This window comes from Sinocyclocheilus rhinocerous, unplaced genomic scaffold (genome assembly GCF_001515625.1).
Source record: "Sinocyclocheilus rhinocerous isolate Xijiao unplaced genomic scaffold, SAMN03320098_v1.1 scaffold210, whole genome shotgun sequence".
Taxonomy (NCBI): domain Eukaryota; kingdom Metazoa; phylum Chordata; class Actinopteri; order Cypriniformes; family Cyprinidae; genus Sinocyclocheilus; species Sinocyclocheilus rhinocerous.
Genome location: NW_015654490.1, coordinates 49,542 through 69,024, shown reverse-complemented (window position 1 = coordinate 69,024; position 19,483 = coordinate 49,542). Strand labels below are relative to the sequence as shown.

The window sequence follows — 19,483 nt, the reverse complement described above, 5'->3', positions numbered from 1 at the left end:
AAAAAAGAGAAAACGGAAAGAGAAAGCGCTATCTATATTACAGCTCTCTATATGAAGCATACAGACTTTATTAGAGCCACAGAAAGACAATTATTTCCCTGAAATATGCGCAATACACAATTTTACAGCCTAGGGTGAAGTCATTATGTACATTAACAATGATTTGGGACAAATATAATGTAATTTAATGGAGATCTATGTGAATGGCAGGATTTTCTGTCAGCCGTATTTAAATCTGCGTCTGAATTTTCCCACTTTGTGCAGCCTCCCATGTCAAAACAAACAGCAGGAGGTGTCAGTGATTCGCCTCTAGAGGCCGCTCTCGCTCTGTATGATGACAGCAGACCCTTCTCAGCCGCTCCAGCAATGACGCAACCCGGAAACTATCGGCAGGGATTTTTGCCGATAACTGATGGTTCCAGCAATCAACTATCGAGCCGATTAATCGGCAAAACCGATACATCGGTCAACCTCTAATCACATCATTAATTCTGCAGCTCACTTGTTCAAATTAGGCCAGATTACTTTTATACCGACTGAACTACACTAGAGTTCACATGAACCAGACCCAAAAAGACTTGAATGTGGTTCCCAACCAAAACAGTTGAATTCTGACAACTTGTGACCTCAGAAATGTACCAGAATGTCCCTAATGCCATTGGTTTTACTACCAAAACTTTGAGCACAGTGGACTTGCAAAAGATGCATCAAATGCAAGCTGCTCGCTAAAGACCGTTTTCTGTGGAGATGAGCAGCTTGATATGTATTTCACATTCTACAATACAGACTGTTTCACATTAATAAACAGGAAAATAACAGTGTTACTTTTTTTTTTAATTTATCAATTATCATTCAGTTTTAGCTGTGAAGCAGCTCTACAGAAGACAATAGTGTCATTCAGCTCAATTTAGATTCAATGTTGATTCAGTTCAGTAAGTCTTTCAGTGTTGGGGAGTCAATCATGAAACAAGTTCAATTCAGTTATAAAGCAGCTCAACAGAAGACAATAGTGTCATAAATCAGCTCAGTTTAAATTTCATCATCTGATAGTGGCAATGCAGTTAAATTGCTAATATTACTGAAAGTTTATATATATATATATATATATGTACTGTATATATATATATAAGATTTATTTTTGGCATTTTTGCCTTTATTATGACAGGACAGATCAGAACTAATAGGGAAAGAGATAGGGGAGTGGGATCGGGAAAGGTCCTTGAGTCGGGATTCAAACTTGGGACGCCCGTAGCGCAACTGCGCTGTATGTTGGCACGCTGCCCACAAGGCTTATCGGCGCCGACAATATTTTTATGCTAAAATAATGCACTGTCAATTGTTGTTTACTTCCACAAATTAGTCCAGCTTTTAAACCAACAGTGAGCCATACCCCAGACACTCTTAAGGCCCGTTCACACCAAGAACGATAACTATAAAGATAATGATATTAGCGTCCACACCAGCGGACAATATCGTCTATTTATTCTAAGCGCACGCTCGTCTGCCGCTTTAAATTCTCGAGCTTGTGAGATCAGGATTGATTCTGATTTGGTATCAGTGTTTTTATCATTCATCAGCTGGAAAAAAAATGTTTTGAAAGTGATTCCAACGATATTGTTTCTCTGTGCCTTTATCGTTATAGTTGTGGTGTGGACTCTGCTATTCTTTAAAGTCCCCATGAAATCAAAATTAAAGTTTTTTGGGTGTTAGTATCAATAGGTTAGTTTTAAGGTTATCTATAAGACCCACACACACACTAAGTGTTTCAAGGCACTTCAGAGGACCTTTAATATTGAGAACGATTTTTAGAACTTTACCGTTATCTTTATAGTTCTCGTCCTTGGTGTGAATGGGCTCTCATTGAGAATCTCTTTCATGGCCACTGAAGAAACTGAATTGAGATCGATTGGACTCCACAGCCTGGTGTGAAAACGCCCTCCTCTCTCCTCCTGAGCTTCTGCACCAACACTCTGCCAGCTTATGTTGTCTAACACTTGCCCACACACACGCTAGCACACCCCTAAATACCAGAGTCTTTCCTAATGTGTCATCCCTCACACCCCGACCTCGACTCGGCTCGGCTCACTGACTAATGTTGTGTTTCTCTCTCCCCTTCTCTTTCCCCGCGCACTCCACCATGTCTTTTTGCCATGCATCCATTCCTCTTCCGTTGCATTCTGTCGTTGCACCCACGCAGTCTCTCTTCATGTTCCCATTCTCCCCGTCCTCCTCCACTCTCTCCTCCCTCCCGCCGACCCTCGACACCATCTCTGAGCTGGATGTGTTGTCTGACATCTCTGAGGACGAGCCTGACCTCCACCTCGAGCCGGACTCTGAGGCTGTGAGCTGGCCGGCCAAAGACTCCAGCAGCGGCGAGGGTTTGTCCGAAGAGCCCCGCTTCGCTCTGCCCCGGCTGGGTGTGTCTGTGCTCAGCTTCTGCAGGGGTCTGTGTCTGCCCTGGCTGCTGGACGAGGATGGCTGCATCAGTCTGCCCTGTCTGCCGGAGGACTGCGCCACTCTGCTGCTCCCTGCAGGACTGCACCATCACCTGCCCCTCACCTCCTCTTCCCTCCTGCCCTCCTTCCTGCTCATCTTCGCCGTCGTCCTCTCCGCCTGCCAGTCGGTAGCGCTGTCTCTGCTGCTGGCGCTACCTCTGGCCCTGTCCCTGTGCTACCTGGAGCCGAAAACACTCGCGCGCTTCAGGCCGGCGGAGGTCACGGCTGAGACGAGCTCTCCAGAGGAAATGCAGTGTGACCCCGCCGCCTAAACTGACCCCTGACCTCCCTGTTCCTGTCTCCCTGTCTGCCTACCCCCTAATCGCTACTGTGTGCATTTTGTCGCTGTTCGCCTCTATAGCTCTTTCTCCCGCTCCAACTTCCAGTGCCAGATTTTCAGTGTGAAATGCAGATTAGTCCCTGCGCTCAGATTGTAGCTGTGTAAATCAGCAGCATTCCAGTGGGACTCTATTTATAGTCCACGTCCTGTCTGAAAAAACTCTTTCCCCACTTCAGCTGAAGCATTTATTAGACCCGAACCACTCAACCAGCTTTAAAGGGGTCATATGACGATACTAAAAATAACATTATTTTGTGAATTTGGTGTAATGCAATGTGTTTATGCGGTTTAAGGTTAAAAAAATTATTATTTTCCACATACCGTACATTGTTGTTACTCCTCTATGCCCCGCCTTTCTGAAACGTGTCCATTTTTACAAAGCTCATCGTTCTGAAAAGCACGCTGTGCTGTGATTGGCCAGCTATCCAGTGCGTTGTGATTGGCCGAAAACCTCAAGCGTGTGACGGAAATGTTACGCCCCTTACCATGCTGTGATTCCGTCCGTGTACCGGCGCAATAGCCAGAAATTGATGAAAGAAGGGAAGTATTGGGTCTGAGACACTTGTTTCGTGGCATTTAACGGGGTCATATGACGTTGCTAAAAAGAACATTATGTTGTGTATTTGGTGTAATGCAATGTGTTTATGCGGTTTAAGGTTAAAAAAATTATTGTTTGTCCTCTATGCCCCGCTTTTCTGAAACGCGTCGATTTTTACAAAGTTCATCGGTCTGAAAAGCGAGGTGTACGCTGATTGGCCAGCTATTCAGTGTGTTGTGATTGGCCGAATGCCTCAAGCGTGTGACGGAAATGTTACGCCCCTTACCATGCTGTGATTCCGTCCGTGTACCGGCGCAATAGCCAGAAATTGATGAAAGAAGGGAAGTATTGGGTCTGAGACACTTGTTTCGTGGCATTTAACGGGGTCATATGACGTTGCTAAAAAGAACATTATGTTGTGTATTTGGTGTAATGCAATGTGTTTATGCGGTTTAAGGTTAAAAAAATTATTGTTTGTCCTCTATGCCCCGCTTTTCTGAAACGCGTCGATTTTTACAAAGTTCATCGGTCTGAAAAGCGAGGTGTACGCTGATTGGCCAGCTATTCAGTGTGTTGTGATTGGCCGAATGCCTCAAGCGTGTGACGGAAATGTTACGCCCCTTACCATGCTGTGATTCCGTCCGTGTACCGGCGCAATAGCCAGAAATTGATGAAAGAAGGGAAGTATTGGGTCTGAGACACTTGTTTCGTGGCATTTAACGGGGTCATATGACGTTGCTAAAAAGAACATTATGTTGTGTATTTGGTGTAATGCAATGTGTTTATGCGGTTTAAGGTTAAAAAAATTATTGTTTGTCCTCTATGCCCCGCTTTTCTGAAACGCGTCGATTTTTACAAAGTTCATCGGTCTGAAAAGCGAGGTGTACGCTGATTGGCCAGCTATTCAGTGTGTTGTGATTGGCCGAATGCCTCAAGCGTGTGACGGAAATGTTACGCCCCTTACCATGCTGTGATTCCGTCCGTGTACCGGCGCAATAGCCAGAAATTGATGAAAGAAGGGAAGTATTGGGTCTGAGACACTTGTTTCGTGGCATTTAACGGGGTCATATGACGTTGCTAAAAAGAACATTATGTTGTGTATTTGGTGTAATGCAATGTGTTTATGCGGTTTAAGGTTAAAAAAATTATTGTTTGTCCTCTATGCCCCGCTTTTCTGAAACGCGTCGATTTTTACAAAGTTCATCGGTCTGAAAAGCGAGGTGTACGCTGATTGGCCAGCTATTCAGTGTGTTGTGATTGGCCGAATGCCTCAAGCGTGTGACGGAAATGTTACGCCCCTTACCATGCTGTGATTCCGTCCGTGTACCGGCGCAATAGCCAGAAATTGATGAAAGAAGGGAAGTATTGGGTCTGAGACACTTGTTTCGTGGCATTTAACGGGGTCATATGACGTTGCTAAAAAGAACATTATGTTGTGTATTTGGTGTAATGCAATGTGTTTATGCGGTTTAAGGTTAAAAAAATTATTGTTTGTCCTCTATGCCCCGCTTTTCTGAAACGCGTCGATTTTTACAAAGTTCATCGGTCTGAAAAGCGAGGTGTACGCTGATTGGCCAGCTATTCAGTGTGTTGTGATTGGCCGAATGCCTCAAGCGTGTGACGGAAATGTTACGCCCCTTACCATGCTGTGATTCCGTCCGTGTACCGGCGCAATAGCCAGAAATTGATGAAAGAAGGGAAGTATTGGGTCTGAGACACTTGTTTCGTTTTATATATATATATATATATATATATATATATATATATATATGTACTGTATATATATATATAAGATTTATTTTTGGCATTTTTGCCTTTATTATGACAGGACAGATCAGAACTAATAGGGAAAGAGATAGGGGAGTGGGATCGGGAAAGGTCCTTGAGTCGGGATTCAAACTTGGGACGCCCGTAGCGCAACTGCGCTGTATGTTGGCACGCTGCCCACAAGGCTTATCGGCGCCGACAATATTTTTATGCTAAAATAATGCACTGTCAATTGTTGTTTACTTCCACAAATTAGTCCAGCTTTTAAACCAACAGTGAGCCATACCCCAGACACTCTTAAGGCCCGTTCACACCAAGAACGATAACTATAAAGATAATGATATTAGCGTCCACACCAGCGGACAATATCGTCTATTTATTCTAAGCGCACGCTCGTCTGCCGCTTTAAATTCTCGAGCTTGTGAGATCAGGATTGATTCTGATTTGGTATCAGTGTTTTTATCATTCATCAGCTGGAAAAAAAATGTTTTGAAAGTGATTCCAACGATATTGTTTCTCTGTGCCTTTATCGTTATAGTTGTGGTGTGGACTCTGCTATTCTTTAAAGTCCCCATGAAATCAAAATTAAAGTTTTTTGGGTGTTAGTATCAATAGGTTAGTTTTAAGGTTATCTATAAGACCCACACACACACTAAGTGTTTCAAGGCACTTCAGAGGACCTTTAATATTGAGAACGATTTTTAGAACTTTACCGTTATCTTTATAGTTCTCGTCCTTGGTGTGAATGGGCTCTCATTGAGAATCTCTTTCATGGCCACTGAAGAAACTGAATTGAGATCGATTGGACTCCACAGCCTGGTGTGAAAACGCCCTCCTCTCTCCTCCTGAGCTTCTGCACCAACACTCTGCCAGCTTATGTTGTCTAACACTTGCCCACACACACGCTAGCACACCCCTAAATACCAGAGTCTTTCCTAATGTGTCATCCCTCACACCCCGACCTCGACTCGGCTCGGCTCACTGACTAATGTTGTGTTTCTCTCTCCCCTTCTCTTTCCCCGCGCACTCCACCATGTCTTTTTGCCATGCATCCATTCCTCTTCCGTTGCATTCTGTCGTTGCACCCACGCAGTCTCTCTTCATGTTCCCATTCTCCCCGTCCTCCTCCACTCTCTCCTCCCTCCCGCCGACCCTCGACACCATCTCTGAGCTGGATGTGTTGTCTGACATCTCTGAGGACGAGCCTGACCTCCACCTCGAGCCGGACTCTGAGGCTGTGAGCTGGCCGGCCAAAGACTCCAGCAGCGGCGAGGGTTTGTCCGAAGAGCCCCGCTTCGCTCTGCCCCGGCTGGGTGTGTCTGTGCTCAGCTTCTGCAGGGGTCTGTGTCTGCCCTGGCTGCTGGACGAGGATGGCTGCATCAGTCTGCCCTGTCTGCCGGAGGACTGCGCCACTCTGCTGCTCCCTGCAGGACTGCACCATCACCTGCCCCTCACCTCCTCTTCCCTCCTGCCCTCCTTCCTGCTCATCTTCGCCGTCGTCCTCTCCGCCTGCCAGTCGGTAGCGCTGTCTCTGCTGCTGGCGCTACCTCTGGCCCTGTCCCTGTGCTACCTGGAGCCGAAAACACTCGCGCGCTTCAGGCCGGCGGAGGTCACGGCTGAGACGAGCTCTCCAGAGGAAATGCAGTGTGACCCCGCCGCCTAAACTGACCCCTGACCTCCCTGTTCCTGTCTCCCTGTCTGCCTACCCCCTAATCGCTACTGTGTGCATTTTGTCGCTGTTCGCCTCTATAGCTCTTTCTCCCGCTCCAACTTCCAGTGCCAGATTTTCAGTGTGAAATGCAGATTAGTCCCTGCGCTCAGATTGTAGCTGTGTAAATCAGCAGCATTCCAGTGGGACTCTATTTATAGTCCACGTCCTGTCTGAAAAAACTCTTTCCCCACTTCAGCTGAAGCATTTATTAGACCCGAACCACTCAACCAGCTTTAAAGGGGTCATATGACGATACTAAAAATAACATTATTTTGTGAATTTGGTGTAATGCAATGTGTTTATGCGGTTTAAGGTTAAAAAAATTATTATTTTCCACATACCGTACATTGTTGTTACTCCTCTATGCCCCGCCTTTCTGAAACGTGTCCATTTTTACAAAGCTCATCGTTCTGAAAAGCACGCTGTGCTGTGATTGGCCAGCTATCCAGTGCGTTGTGATTGGCCAAATACCTCAAGCGTGACGGAAATGTTACGCCCCTCACCATATTTGGAAACATACAGCGTCTCCACGGCAACAATACTACAGCGAGAATAAAAGTTACGCCTTCTTTCTTTTGCGTAAACATTTCGGCGGTATGCAAATCTTCCCACACAGTGACGTAGACATGCGGGGAGTTTATTATAGTCCTTCAGGTATTTTATAAGAGTCTCAAACGGAAAAGCAGCATCTCTCTCAGACCAGCCTGTCCCAGAGCTCAGGGCTCGCTCCTTATCTCTTTGATTGGGGATTCAGGCCTTCCCATCATCCATTTCACCTTTTCAGACTATTTTGTCCATTATTCCACCAATCAGAGTCCACAGGTGGAGGTCATGGAGAAGCCAAACACGGATGCAGCCACATCCATCAGCACTGAAACGGCCTTTGAGGTCTGCTAACCTTCCCAGCATGCATCTGTAATCACATTCATATAATTAGCACACAGTCCAGAGGTATTGTAGGACATGTTTTGAACTAATCTTCATCTTTTATCTCCGGCGGCACGAGCAGACGGATGGCGCTGGCGCTCCTGAGAGAAAGGTCTTTCACTTTTGTTTGAGATGCAAATTGTTGTAATTCATTGTCTTTTTTAATTTCATGTTTTTGTCCAATTGAAAGTGATGGGGTTCTTGCATCATGGTTGTTTGATGATGTGGAATCTTGGCTTTCTTTGCTGTGGTGATGGTTGATTGTTTTTATTTGCTGTTATCCTGTGCTTTTTCTGTAATTACAACTGCAAATGAGGCTCAAATCATGAGCTCTCTGGAGTAATTTGCTGATTGATTGGCTAAGCAGCACTAGATTGATGACTTGTGATCAGATGCTGATTTGCCTGTTGGTTGGTTACTTCCAAGAACCCTGATACAGATCAGGAAATCAGTAGTGTCATGTATGAACCAAACTGGATCAGCCTACAGTCACATCAGAAAGTCTGAGAGCACATTAGGAATTTGAGATTGAAGATCAATTTAAAGCTGGAAGTCGCTGGCTTAAATTCAAGAACGTTTTCAGTTCAACACTCAAACTGATATGCTGATAATATAATTTGCAATGAAAATTGCATAGTAGAAGCATTTTCGCTGGTGCTCTCAGACTTTCATGTTCCATTATGCAACATTTTCTCCTCATCAGAGATGTTCATCTGATTTGACTCCAGTTCATTACCATCTGTCTTTTTCCTTTTTGTTCAAATGTGTTCTCATTTTTAATCCACAGAGCAAGTTGAGAGTGCAGGGGGAAAATATATATGTCAGGCATAGCAATTTAATGTTGGAGGTTCGTATGTCGTATGTAATCAATGAAAAAGAAACAAAGAAAGAGCAAAAGCATAATGGATGGTGGACATGTGTCCCCTCTCTGGCTACTGTCCTGGGCTGCCTCTCACTCTTCCTCTTTCAGGCTTTGTGTGCATGCATTAGTGTGTGCGTGTGTGTGTGTGGGCTGCATGTTAAAGCGGGTGCATGTCTGCGGGTGAACTGAATGTACGTGATACGTGGTGTTTTTAACGTTTGTGTAAATGTCATGTGGGAATGGTTCTCATAACAACACTAATAGTATTTCCCTAACCAGACAGATGACTTTCTGCTTTGGTTGTGGTGATTGTTTACGTTTGATTTTACAACTAAATAGATTTACTCATCCTGGGGTGACCCTGTCAGTGCCAAAGACACCCGGCTCACGAGCCCTGAGACAGACACAGACAGGATTTGGTTTACTAGTAGTAAATACCGTATTGTCCCGTTTTTTTATGGTATATCAAAAAGTGTATATTTTTTAAATGTGATTTGTTGGTACATTTTACCAGTTTTTATCATACTTTCAAAACAAAAATTAAAATAGGTATATATATGATAATATAATGATAATAATTGAAGACAAAATGTGTTTTACTGAGAAAAAACAAGATTTGGTTTTTAAAAAGCATTTTTCCAAAAGGTACATCTGGAAAAAGGGGGGTCGTCTTATAATCAGGGTCGTCTTATATTCGGGCCAATACGGTAGTTACTTTGCATTTTTCATTCCTTCTGGCAGATAAGGAGTCAAAAAAGCGGTCCTGATAAAATGCAAACAGATCAATGACAGTGTCAGCCTACTGATGACTTCGTATTCTCTACATGTTAAACTGGAACAAGAGGAAGTGTTTTCTCATTACGACGCTCTTCAGCTTTAGATGAGTGTGCACTCAGTGTCTGGTGTCTCAGAAGCAGTTGTGTGTCTTTGGCTCTGAAGCAGTGTCTCACTGCACCGCTCCAGTCCTCAGTGTGTAAACAAGTCCTGCCTCACTGCTCCCCACAGACGCTGACCTCTGACCTGTCACCTGACCCTCGTAATCCCACCGGTTCACCAGAACCAAACCTATACTGGGATTGCCAGGGTCCTTCAGATGTGGAAGACTGATTGATCTTATTCAGGATGATGACCGTAGGGTTTGAGGGTTTAAGTAGGCAGCTTATTTCACTGGATATGATTGAAATTGAGTCAATGAGGGACAGACGTACAGTCAGAGCAATAGTACTGTTTTAAGGCCCTGAGCTCATTTTTAGCATCTACAATTTGTTGACTGAAAATGCATCTTTCCACAAAAGCTCTGCAATGTTCTGTCAGTTGGACTATGACTATGAACACCTGGATGTACAAGATGTAAAGATTCTGTTATACTTACTCCAAAGTTGTTTTTCATTAAAAAAGTTCAAGTAAGTTTGAAAAACCTGAGCAACCATATACTGCTTGCGATTAGTTTCCTTGAAAGTTTTCTGAAAAATCTACAGTGGCAAACTATACGAAACCACCAAAACAAGCTCCAAACGAACTTTGATTTAGCCAGATTAATTCAGAAATGATGTTACACCCATTAGAACTGAAGAACGAATGGCTGAACGAATGTGTGATGGAATTTCAAAGGCAAGCTCACCGAAACAAAGTTTGTTTTGGTGGTTTGTAACAGTTCACCAATAAAAAAAATTAGGGTTGCACGATATTAGATTTTTGCCGATGTGCCAATATTTTTCAAATCATTTGGCCGATACCGATATATTTTTCTCTTTGTTTTGAAACACCACCAAGTCTCTCCTGTGCAGAAATTATAAACAAATCATTTTTAATATTGGTTAGTTTTGAGCAAAAACTTATTTGTTATGAGTAATAAACTTTATTAAAGTTCTTTTTTCAATGAGAGTACATTGAAAGCCTTGAAAATAACTGTAATAAAATCAATCTCTGCTCTTTTTTGTTTTTTTTTCTCAGACAGATGCAGTTAAAACCTTAACATTTTATTTGTGGATTTAACATTAATAGACGGTCTAAGGAAAAAGAGCTATAAAAATTCTATTAAAAAAAATTTAGAGCTCCTTATATTTAAGTTTTCATAATGCATTTGAAAAATATATGACATATTAGTAAATAAACCTGTATATATTCAATTATTTAAATTACAAGTGCCATGTTTGTGATTTTTTTTTTACTGCGATATACTGTGATACTGCTTTATTTCTTCTGAAACACAAGTATCTTAATGAGATTTGTGTACTTTACTTTCATTTTACTAAGTAAATAAAGGGCATTAGGACCCGGGGGACACCTCATTCTGTTCATGCATTCTCCAATTAAATGTGGCGATGCAAAACATTGAATCGAATAATCATTCAGGTAAAAGTTCGCTTCAAGAATGAGCACACTGCTATCACTATCACACACCGAGCACATGTGAGATATTCGTCTTATCGGCAAAGCATATCGGCATATATTTTTTTCAAATCGGCCGATGCTGATGTTTACATTTTAAACCTTTTATGGCCGATTCCGATAATGTTCCGATAATATCGTGCATCCCTAGAAAAAAAATGGGTGTCGTAATTTTGAATAAAATCTGGTTAATTAAAGTTTGTTTGGAGTTTGTTTTGGAGACTTGAAAGTATGCACTGGCGAGCTGCGTGGAACCACTGAAAGAAACTCCAGACGAATTTTGTTTTAGCCAGTTTTATTCAAAATGATGTTACACCATTAGAACAGAAGAGTGAATGGGTGAACGAATGTGTGACTTCATTTCCAATTAAATCTGGCTTAAACAAAGTTTGTTTGGAGTTTCAGAAATTTGCTCTGGCGAAATGTTTGGATTCATCGAAACAAACTCCAGATGAACCAGATTTTGTTTGTAATGATGTCACACCCCATTCGTTCTTCATTTTCACGTATATCAGGGCCTTACCAGTGTGTATTTCTGTCCCTCACAACCTCATTTTCTTTTGTGTCAAATTATTGCTGAAGCAATAACGCTGGACATCATTAGTTATTGAAAGATGTTCCAGAACCTGACAGCTCTGGTCCAAATCTAGTGAGCTTCCTAGCAGCCTCCTGTTAACATCATGAGTGCACACAAAATATTAACTCCCTTTTGGAGCTGCTCTGGTGTCAGAAGTGAGTCAGAGAACCGCTGGGTCTTTGAACGGAGCTCAGGACTCCAGGTTTTAACATCGTCGTCCGCTGGGGTGCGTCAGGCGAGCAGTGAGGTTCGACTCTAACGTGACTCCGCTCTCTCCATGACTAATGTGCTGGTTGTTGGTTGTCCCTTTGTCCTCCCCTGCCTGCCTCTTGGATAAGGACTTGGATAAGACCCAGGAGGATGTGTTGAAGCATCAGGCTAGCATTAGCGAGCTCAAGCGCAGTTTTATGGAGGCTACGCCTGAGCCCAGGCCCAGTCAGTGGGACAAGCGCCTGACGGGCAGCCCTGCCACCTCCCTGCGCCTGCAGGCTCATGGGGTACGTGTGCTTGTGCTCGGGATTCGGACGCCTCCTCAGATGCTCTGCATGCCCCTCTTACTCTGCTCTGCTGAGAAGCTGGTTTACTCTGGGTGTTTTCTGTTGCACTGTGGGACAGTTGGGAAAATATTGCGTCAATAAGTGTCTTTTAATATTCCATTGAATAAAGGGGTGTAACGATTCACTTATTTTTGTCAATGCATCATTTACAAATCCTGCCAATGCATTTATGTGACCCTGGAGCACAAAAGCAGTCTTAAGTAGCAATAACCAACAATACATTGTATGGGTCAAAATTATAAATTTTTCTTTTATGCCAAAAATCATTAGGACATTAAGTAAAGATCATGTTCCATGAAGATATTTTGTAAATATCCTACTGTAAATATATCAAAACTTAATTTGTGATTAGTAATATGCATTGCTAAGAACTTCATTTGAACAACTTTAAAGATGATTTTCTCAATATTTAGATTTTTTTGCACCCTCAGATTCCAGATTTTCAAATAGTTGTATCTCAACCAAATATTGTCTGATCCTAACAAACCATACATCAAACCTTAATTTCAAAAAATGTACCCTTATGACTGGTTTTGTAGTCCAGGGTCACATATCACATTGATCTTAAACCCTGGATTTTTGAATTGTGACCCGTTTGTTTCAGTCTTTAAAAAAAAAAATCTGGAGTATGGAATGGTTTGCAAGGTGTTCTCAGCTCTAAAAAAATATTTTATCAGAACATTGCACTCTTTGTTCTATTCTAAGTAGCCCGTACGGACACATATTTAATGCGTTTACTCTTTTTATTACTTAAAACGCATTAGGAGAAGCATTCATATCTACTATATGAATGCAGTTAGAAAAACCCGGAATCAAATCATTATTCAAAATTAAATTGAATCTCATTGTGAATCTGATTGCATTGGTCTGAATTTGCAAAAATTGAGTTGAAAACTTATGAATCGCGAGTAGTCATTCAACTTGCTGTAGGGTTTTCCAAAAACACATTGAGCTTAAAAAAAAAAAAAAATTATTTGCTTGAGCAAAACAAAATCAGATTTTATTCCTGTTTTGAAATGTGTTTTGAAACAACATCTTGACAAACACTTTTGGACCGTTCGTTCTTTCCCCACTGTTATGACTAGAAATGGCGAGCGACTTCAGTGCCTCTGAGATGCCTCGCTAGCACCTGTCACTCCTGACGTCACAATGCACTATTGTCTGCTTGAGTCGAAGTAGATTTAAGAAGACGACCCACAATCCCAACTGTCTCACACACACGCACACCTCCTGTCCTCTACACCAGCCAATGGCGGGGCAGTTCTCAATCTGATTGGTGCATCTGTTCACTCTGATTGGCTCTTTGAGTTCTGTTGTTCATGCTGTACGTTTGCTCAGTCTGTCCTTTGGTTTCCTCACTGCTCATGAATATTTTGCGTTTTCTAGCAGAATGCTTCTCTCATTGTTTAGGTTTGCTCAGTTGCAGTCACGTTGTCTCTTTCAGCTGCGCACATGCTCCCTCTGTTTATTTGTATGTTTTAAAGTTACTCTTTTATCAGTCAGTGTAAATGATCAGCTCCTGTCAGACTATATTGCACATTTTTGCACGTGTGTGTTTGTGTGCGAGTGATTTTTGCATTTTATTTGCACCCGTTTCTTGATGCCGTCACCCGTTGAACACTGTTTCTGGGTTACAAACACTGTTGTTCGCACACATGCCCTGTGCTCTGTTCATGTTAAAATGCTTTACTGCTATTCCTGTAGTGTGTGTTTGTGTGTGCATGTTGTGTTAGTAGCTGTTCTCTCCTCACTCTGTAGAATCACTGATGTGCTTTTGTGTTTCTCTCTCTCTTGTTTTTTCTGTTTCTGTGTCTGTTGTTGTCCTTGCACCTGCTCGTTTCATGTCTTGCCCTTTGCACAACCCCTGTAGAGTCTGGAAGAGGAGCTCACCTCTCTCTTTCTGAGTAAGGCATGCTTCTCTGGGCTGGCTGGCTCCTGCAGTACTGCTGCTGCTCCAGCAGAGGCCAGTGAAGTCTCAGCCGTTACCGCTTCTGTCTGTCTCTTCATCTGGCCTGCTCTGGCTTTCTGTCTTCATGCAGCTGCTTACAGCTTTATATTCTCTACTGCCACATGTCTGCACCTCTTTAAAGCAAACCAAGTTCATGCTCAGATCTGGCAGTCGGTATTGATCCAGCCCTCGCTGATGTGTGAAGAAACACTGTGTGTGTGTGCACATATAGAAATAATGTACTGCTGTTCAAATGTATGGGGTCGGCTGCATTTATTTGATTAAAAATACAGTAAAAATTGTGAAATATTATTATGACTTAAAACAGCTATTTTCAGCTATTTAAATGTAATTTATTTCTGTGATGCGCAGCTGTATTTTCAGCATCATTACTCCAGTCTTCAGTCCAGTCACATGATCTTCAGAAATCATTCTAATATGCTGATTTGCTGCTCAAGAAACATTTCTGATTATTATCAGTGTTGAAAATCAAAATCAAAACACGGTCATTATATGCCACAATATGAATGAGACTTGAGAGCTACAGCTCTATTTATACACGCATGCATCAGTACACAGCTCTTCTACAGCTCTAGAGGGTTTCACTGCTGGACTGGTCATAAACATCCAGTAACAACATAACTAGCAAATCATTTCCATCTCTGCCATCGTGTGTGTGTGTGTGTGTGTGTGTGAGAGAGAGAGAGAGAAACGTCTTGTTTTGTGTGTGTTTGTGATGTTTCTGTTCACTAGCATCACTGCTGTCCCGTCCACCGTCTCAAACCCGTTAACTCTCTTTACCCCTGCTGTCTCGGGTCATCCGATCACTAGCGGTCAGTTGGGACACATGTCTCAAATGCATCTCCTGTGATCGGGTCACACAGGCAGGTCTCGTCCCGTGAAGGACTCCTCTGAGAGCGTGTGTTTGAGTGACTGTGTCCTATGATTACCTCCAGGTTTCACAGAAAACCCCTCCCCGTCCTGAGACGGACATCAGAGACGCCAGCAAGGTGGTCCATCGTCCTCGCTCAGCCTAACACCTAACATCACCTGAGCAAACGCACACCTAACACTGCACACACATCTCATCCTTTTTCCATTGCAGACATCATGACTCTAGCCCTCTTCACCAGATTGAGCATCCATCTTTTTGTCCATGCATTCATTCATCTTTCAGCTTGTTATGATTGTCTCTCTTTCTCGTTATGTTGCTTGTTGATTGTATGTGTGTGGTGTTGCAGTGTTTATGGACCTTAGTCGGAGGAGATGCCATGTTTGATTCGGCACAAATGAGAGCAGTGCTGTGAGGGAAAGATGTACAGTGTGTTCAATCGGATGCTTACTCAGTAGTTTTATCTTGTTTAAAGAAAACTATCTAAAGGTCCTCACAAGACGGCACATTTAATTGAGAGACGACTATAAACAAAACCGCATCATGCATGTATGCATCGTTTAATACAAAGGACCGAAAGCCAATCACACAGAGTACATTTTTCATTTAAAAACATGAGTTACAGTGGGGTGGGAAAAAAACCCGCCATAAAGTCTTGATATATGTTTTAAACTTGCATTAATTTTACATGGCTTTACATGCGGCTTTTCTCGTTATGTTGCTTGTTGATTGTATGTGTGTGGTGTTGCAGTGTTTATGGACCTTAGTCGGAGGAGATGCCATGTTTGATTCGGCACAAATGAGAGCAGTGCTGTGAGGGAAAGATGTACAGTGTGTTCAATCGGATGCTTACTCAGTAGTTTTATCTTGTTTAAAGAAAACTATCTAAAGGTCCTCACAAGACGGCACATTTAATTGAGAGACGAATGTGTATGTAATACAGATGCCCTGTCCAAATACCCACACTTGCGGTCTTGGCCACTTGAGAACGCGTGCACCAGTGCCCTTAACGCACACTAAATCCATCTCGAGCCTTAGTGTATCCCATCATGCATCATGTTCTGGAAATAAATCGTCAGACTTTTTGCCGAGATCTCGCGATAAGTCACAAAAACCTTTCCGGTGTAAGTTAAATATTAGGGCTGTCAAAATGGCTGAAAAACTAAATTCGAATTTTGTACTTAAATATTATTAAAATTCAAATTATATTCAAATTTAAAATGCATAATTTCAGTTAGGGTGAAGAAAAGCTTTTGGCTTATCTCCGATATGTTTTAAACTTGCATTAATTTTACATGGCTTTCTAAACATGCGGCTCTTTTGTGCAAGACGCGAGTGCAATGGTGATAGATGTCCCTCTAGAAAATGCGTGAAATATGCATTCTGTGTAAACGGCTTGGTTTTAGTTTTGATCAAAACAAAACGTAAACAAGATCTTCTCTGCATTGATGTTCTCTTTTAACGCAATATTTTTAATGAACAACGCAGCAGCACCGCATCTAGTGGCTTCAACTGGATAGGCTGACAAAAATATTATAATGCAGTGACACTTATATCGTCATTGCATCTCGCTGATAAGGCTGTCTGACGCACACCTAAAATTGTGGATTTTTATTTTAAATTAGATGAATATTCGAAATTCAAATTTTTTTTTTTTGACAGCCCTATTAAGTATTAATAATAATTAGATATTACAAATAATTTGGTAGTAAAACAAAGTGTTGCACGTTTTATTGGTGCAAAGACAAGTATATTTACTTTGTACAACAGTTGCAACTGCTTTTTATCACTTAATTAGAAGCACCACAAAGTCAATTGTCATCTGTTATAGGGACTACTGAACAGATATTTAGAAGTTGATTTTAAAATGCAAAGTATTGAAACTAAAAATTAAGCCCTGCAAACACTTGCATTTTTACAGCACTATAAGTGTGTCCCATCAGGTAATGGAAAGTTTAACACACACTCGTGGTCTTCATGCTCACTTGAACACTTGGGCCAAATACAGGAAATATGTCATATAAGTAGTCAAGTGTAGAGACCACAAGTGTGGGTATTTGGACAGGGCAAGTAATACGGATTGTTCACAACTAAAATTGTTTCCTCTTGTTTTAAGCACCAGACAAGACAAGGTGTAATTCTTGTAGACTGTTTTGCTGCTTCTCAAGTGCGAATCACACATTTCAATGCATTTTCAAGGTCCACAAAACTGCACTCATTGAACAGACTGTACATCTCTACGTCACAGCTTTGTTTTTATTTGCTTTACGGTGACATTGACTTTGACTAAGGTCTGCAGGAAGTTTGTTTCCTTCAGTTTTTGTTCTTTGGTCATGGTTTATGTTCTTTGCTTTTCTCTCCATCCCTCGTGTGTGTTTGTGTGCTTGTCTGGTGTAGAGCGCAGAAGGCAAACCCGAAGTCAGCGACCAGCCAGAGGTCATAGAGGTCATGGAAGAGACCGTTGTCATCGAGGAAGTCGTCAAAGCCAAACCCAAAAGCCCCGCCCCTGAGGCGCCGGTTACCGTGGAGACGGAGGTCAAGGAGGAGAGGAGTTTATCGTCGGACAGCGAGAGCGAAGAGGAGGCGGAGTACCATGCTCAGCCGCCCAGCACGAGCATCTCCACCCAGCAGATCAAAGAAGAGCCCGAGGAGGAACAGGAGGCGGTGCTTACTCAACAAGCCCCGCCCTCTGCGGTAGAGTCACAGCCAATCACAGAAGCAGCTGAGCCCGGCCCTGCGGCGGAGGAAGAGAAAGCAGCACAGCCTCATGAGGAAGAGCGTACAGACGAGCCACTGCTGACGCCAGACGAAGCTCCCAATGGACACGCCCCCCAAGGCGAAGCCCCGCCCACTCCCCAAACTGCTGCCGCCGAGGAGGAGGAGCCTCACATCGTGAACGGCAGCGCCTCTCGCATCGAAACAGAGCACCTGCCGCAGGTTATTTGTTGTTCGGAGGTAATTGACATCCCGAACTGAGACGGCCGCCTACGCTTCTCCTCATCTCCTCTTCCATTTCCCACTCCTTCCTCCTTCCTGGACGAAGATCCTGCTTTATCTGCGCAAGGCTGAAACCTCTCTCTAGCCTGTTTTAAAGGAAGCGATTGTAGTATAAATGAAAGCGTCTTAATGTTTGTCTTTCCATCCTCTCGCCTTTTAAGTTGATTTTTTTATTCCATCCTACTCCGCTACACACACATATATAAACACAATATTCTGAGTCGCTGCATGCTGGGGCTTGTATCTTGTGCGCTGCATGTCGTGTATCGTTGCATGGAACTTTGTGGTGCATGTTTAATCTAGTGTACTTGATATCATAATTATATGATAAGTGCGTTTACATTGATTCTTCGCTCTGCTGGTAGAGATAGAGAGCAGCAGAAACTTCAATAATGCCTCTGAAATTATTTGATTGCACAGATAAATAGCACACATCTTAAGTATTGATAGAAATAAAAGCGTAATATATTGACATCTGATATCATATCCACCCAGCGCTGTGTTTTTGTGTTTTTGCATGTGTGTGTCGTCCTGTAAACACTGCCAAAGATCACGAAACCAAAACTGCACTAATGTACCGTCACAGGGACATTTGGAAACTTTTTGGCTTTTTTTTTCCGGTTTGTAGGCTGCATGCGTTATACCAAAGACGTCTAGTTTATAGTGGTGTTTCTTTGAGCTGCATGAGCTTCCTCTCTGCGTTGTGCTGTGTAGCAGTGGTGGCGTGTTTGTGACGTCAGACCGGATGCCTCTTGTACGTGTGTGTGTCACACTGACGGCCTCTGTCTCTCCGTAGCCTCCTGTTGTGAAGACTGAGATGGTTACGATTTCAGACACGTTTGCTGCTCAGAAGACGGAGATATCCACTAAGGAGGTTCCCATCGTTCACACAGAAACCAAGACCATCACGTACGAGGCCGCCCAGGTGAGAGGGGTCACGTGATCCTGTGAAGTTGAAATCGTAGGAATCACATGGTCAGGTCAGGAGTCACTGCACTGGATCTGTAATCATGTGTGTGTGTGTGTGTGTGTGTGTGTGTGTATATATACACTACTGGTCAAAAGTTTGGGATCAGAACGATTTTTTATGTTTTTTACAGGAGTCTCTTATGTTCATCAAGGCTACATTTATTTGATCAAAAATACAGGGAAAAAAATGTAATATTGTGAAATATTATTACTATGTAAAATGTTTTTCTATTGTAATATACATTACAATCAAATTTATTCCTGTGATCAAAACTGTATTTCCAGCATCATTACTCCAGTCTTCAGTGTCACATGATCTTCAGAAATCATTCTAATATGCTGATTTATTATCAGTGTTGAAACTGTTGCTGCTTCATATTTTTTTGGAACCTGTGATACATTTTTTCAGGATTCTTTGATGCATAAAAAGAAAAAGAAAAAAGCATTTATTTAAAATAGAAATATTTTCTAATAATATACACTACCGTTCAAAAGTTTGGGGTCAGTACATT

General features: G+C 42.5%; 3 protein-coding genes across 3 annotated transcripts in view; all 3 read left to right on the top strand.

Moving 5' to 3' along the window:
* The window catches only part of LOC107717037 (band 4.1-like protein 2), a 109,260-nt gene that overhangs the window by 86,529 nt on the left and 3,248 nt on the right, over positions 1-19,483 (top strand). The window contains exons 14-20 of the mRNA XM_016523681.1: positions 7,665-7,739; positions 7,861-7,890; positions 8,566-8,625; positions 11,947-12,105; positions 15,070-15,123; positions 17,403-17,960; positions 18,799-18,927. Of these exons, the coding sequence (XP_016379167.1) occupies positions 7,665-7,739; positions 7,861-7,890; positions 8,566-8,625; positions 11,947-12,105; positions 15,070-15,123; positions 17,403-17,960; positions 18,799-18,927 (1,065 nt within the window). The remainder of the gene's footprint in view (positions 1-7,664; positions 7,740-7,860; positions 7,891-8,565; positions 8,626-11,946; positions 12,106-15,069; positions 15,124-17,402; positions 17,961-18,798; positions 18,928-19,483) is intronic.
* On the top strand, positions 2,002-3,100 carry LOC107717033 (uncharacterized). The gene has a single exon (XM_016523676.1). The coding sequence runs from the start codon at positions 2,093-2,095 to the stop codon at positions 2,765-2,767; it is 675 nt and encodes a 224-aa protein (XP_016379162.1). The 5' UTR covers positions 2,002-2,092; the 3' UTR covers positions 2,768-3,100.
* Positions 5,827-7,136, top strand: LOC107717035 (uncharacterized). Its single transcript, XM_016523677.1, has one exon. The coding sequence runs from the start codon at positions 6,129-6,131 to the stop codon at positions 6,801-6,803; it is 675 nt and encodes a 224-aa protein (XP_016379163.1). The 5' UTR covers positions 5,827-6,128; the 3' UTR covers positions 6,804-7,136.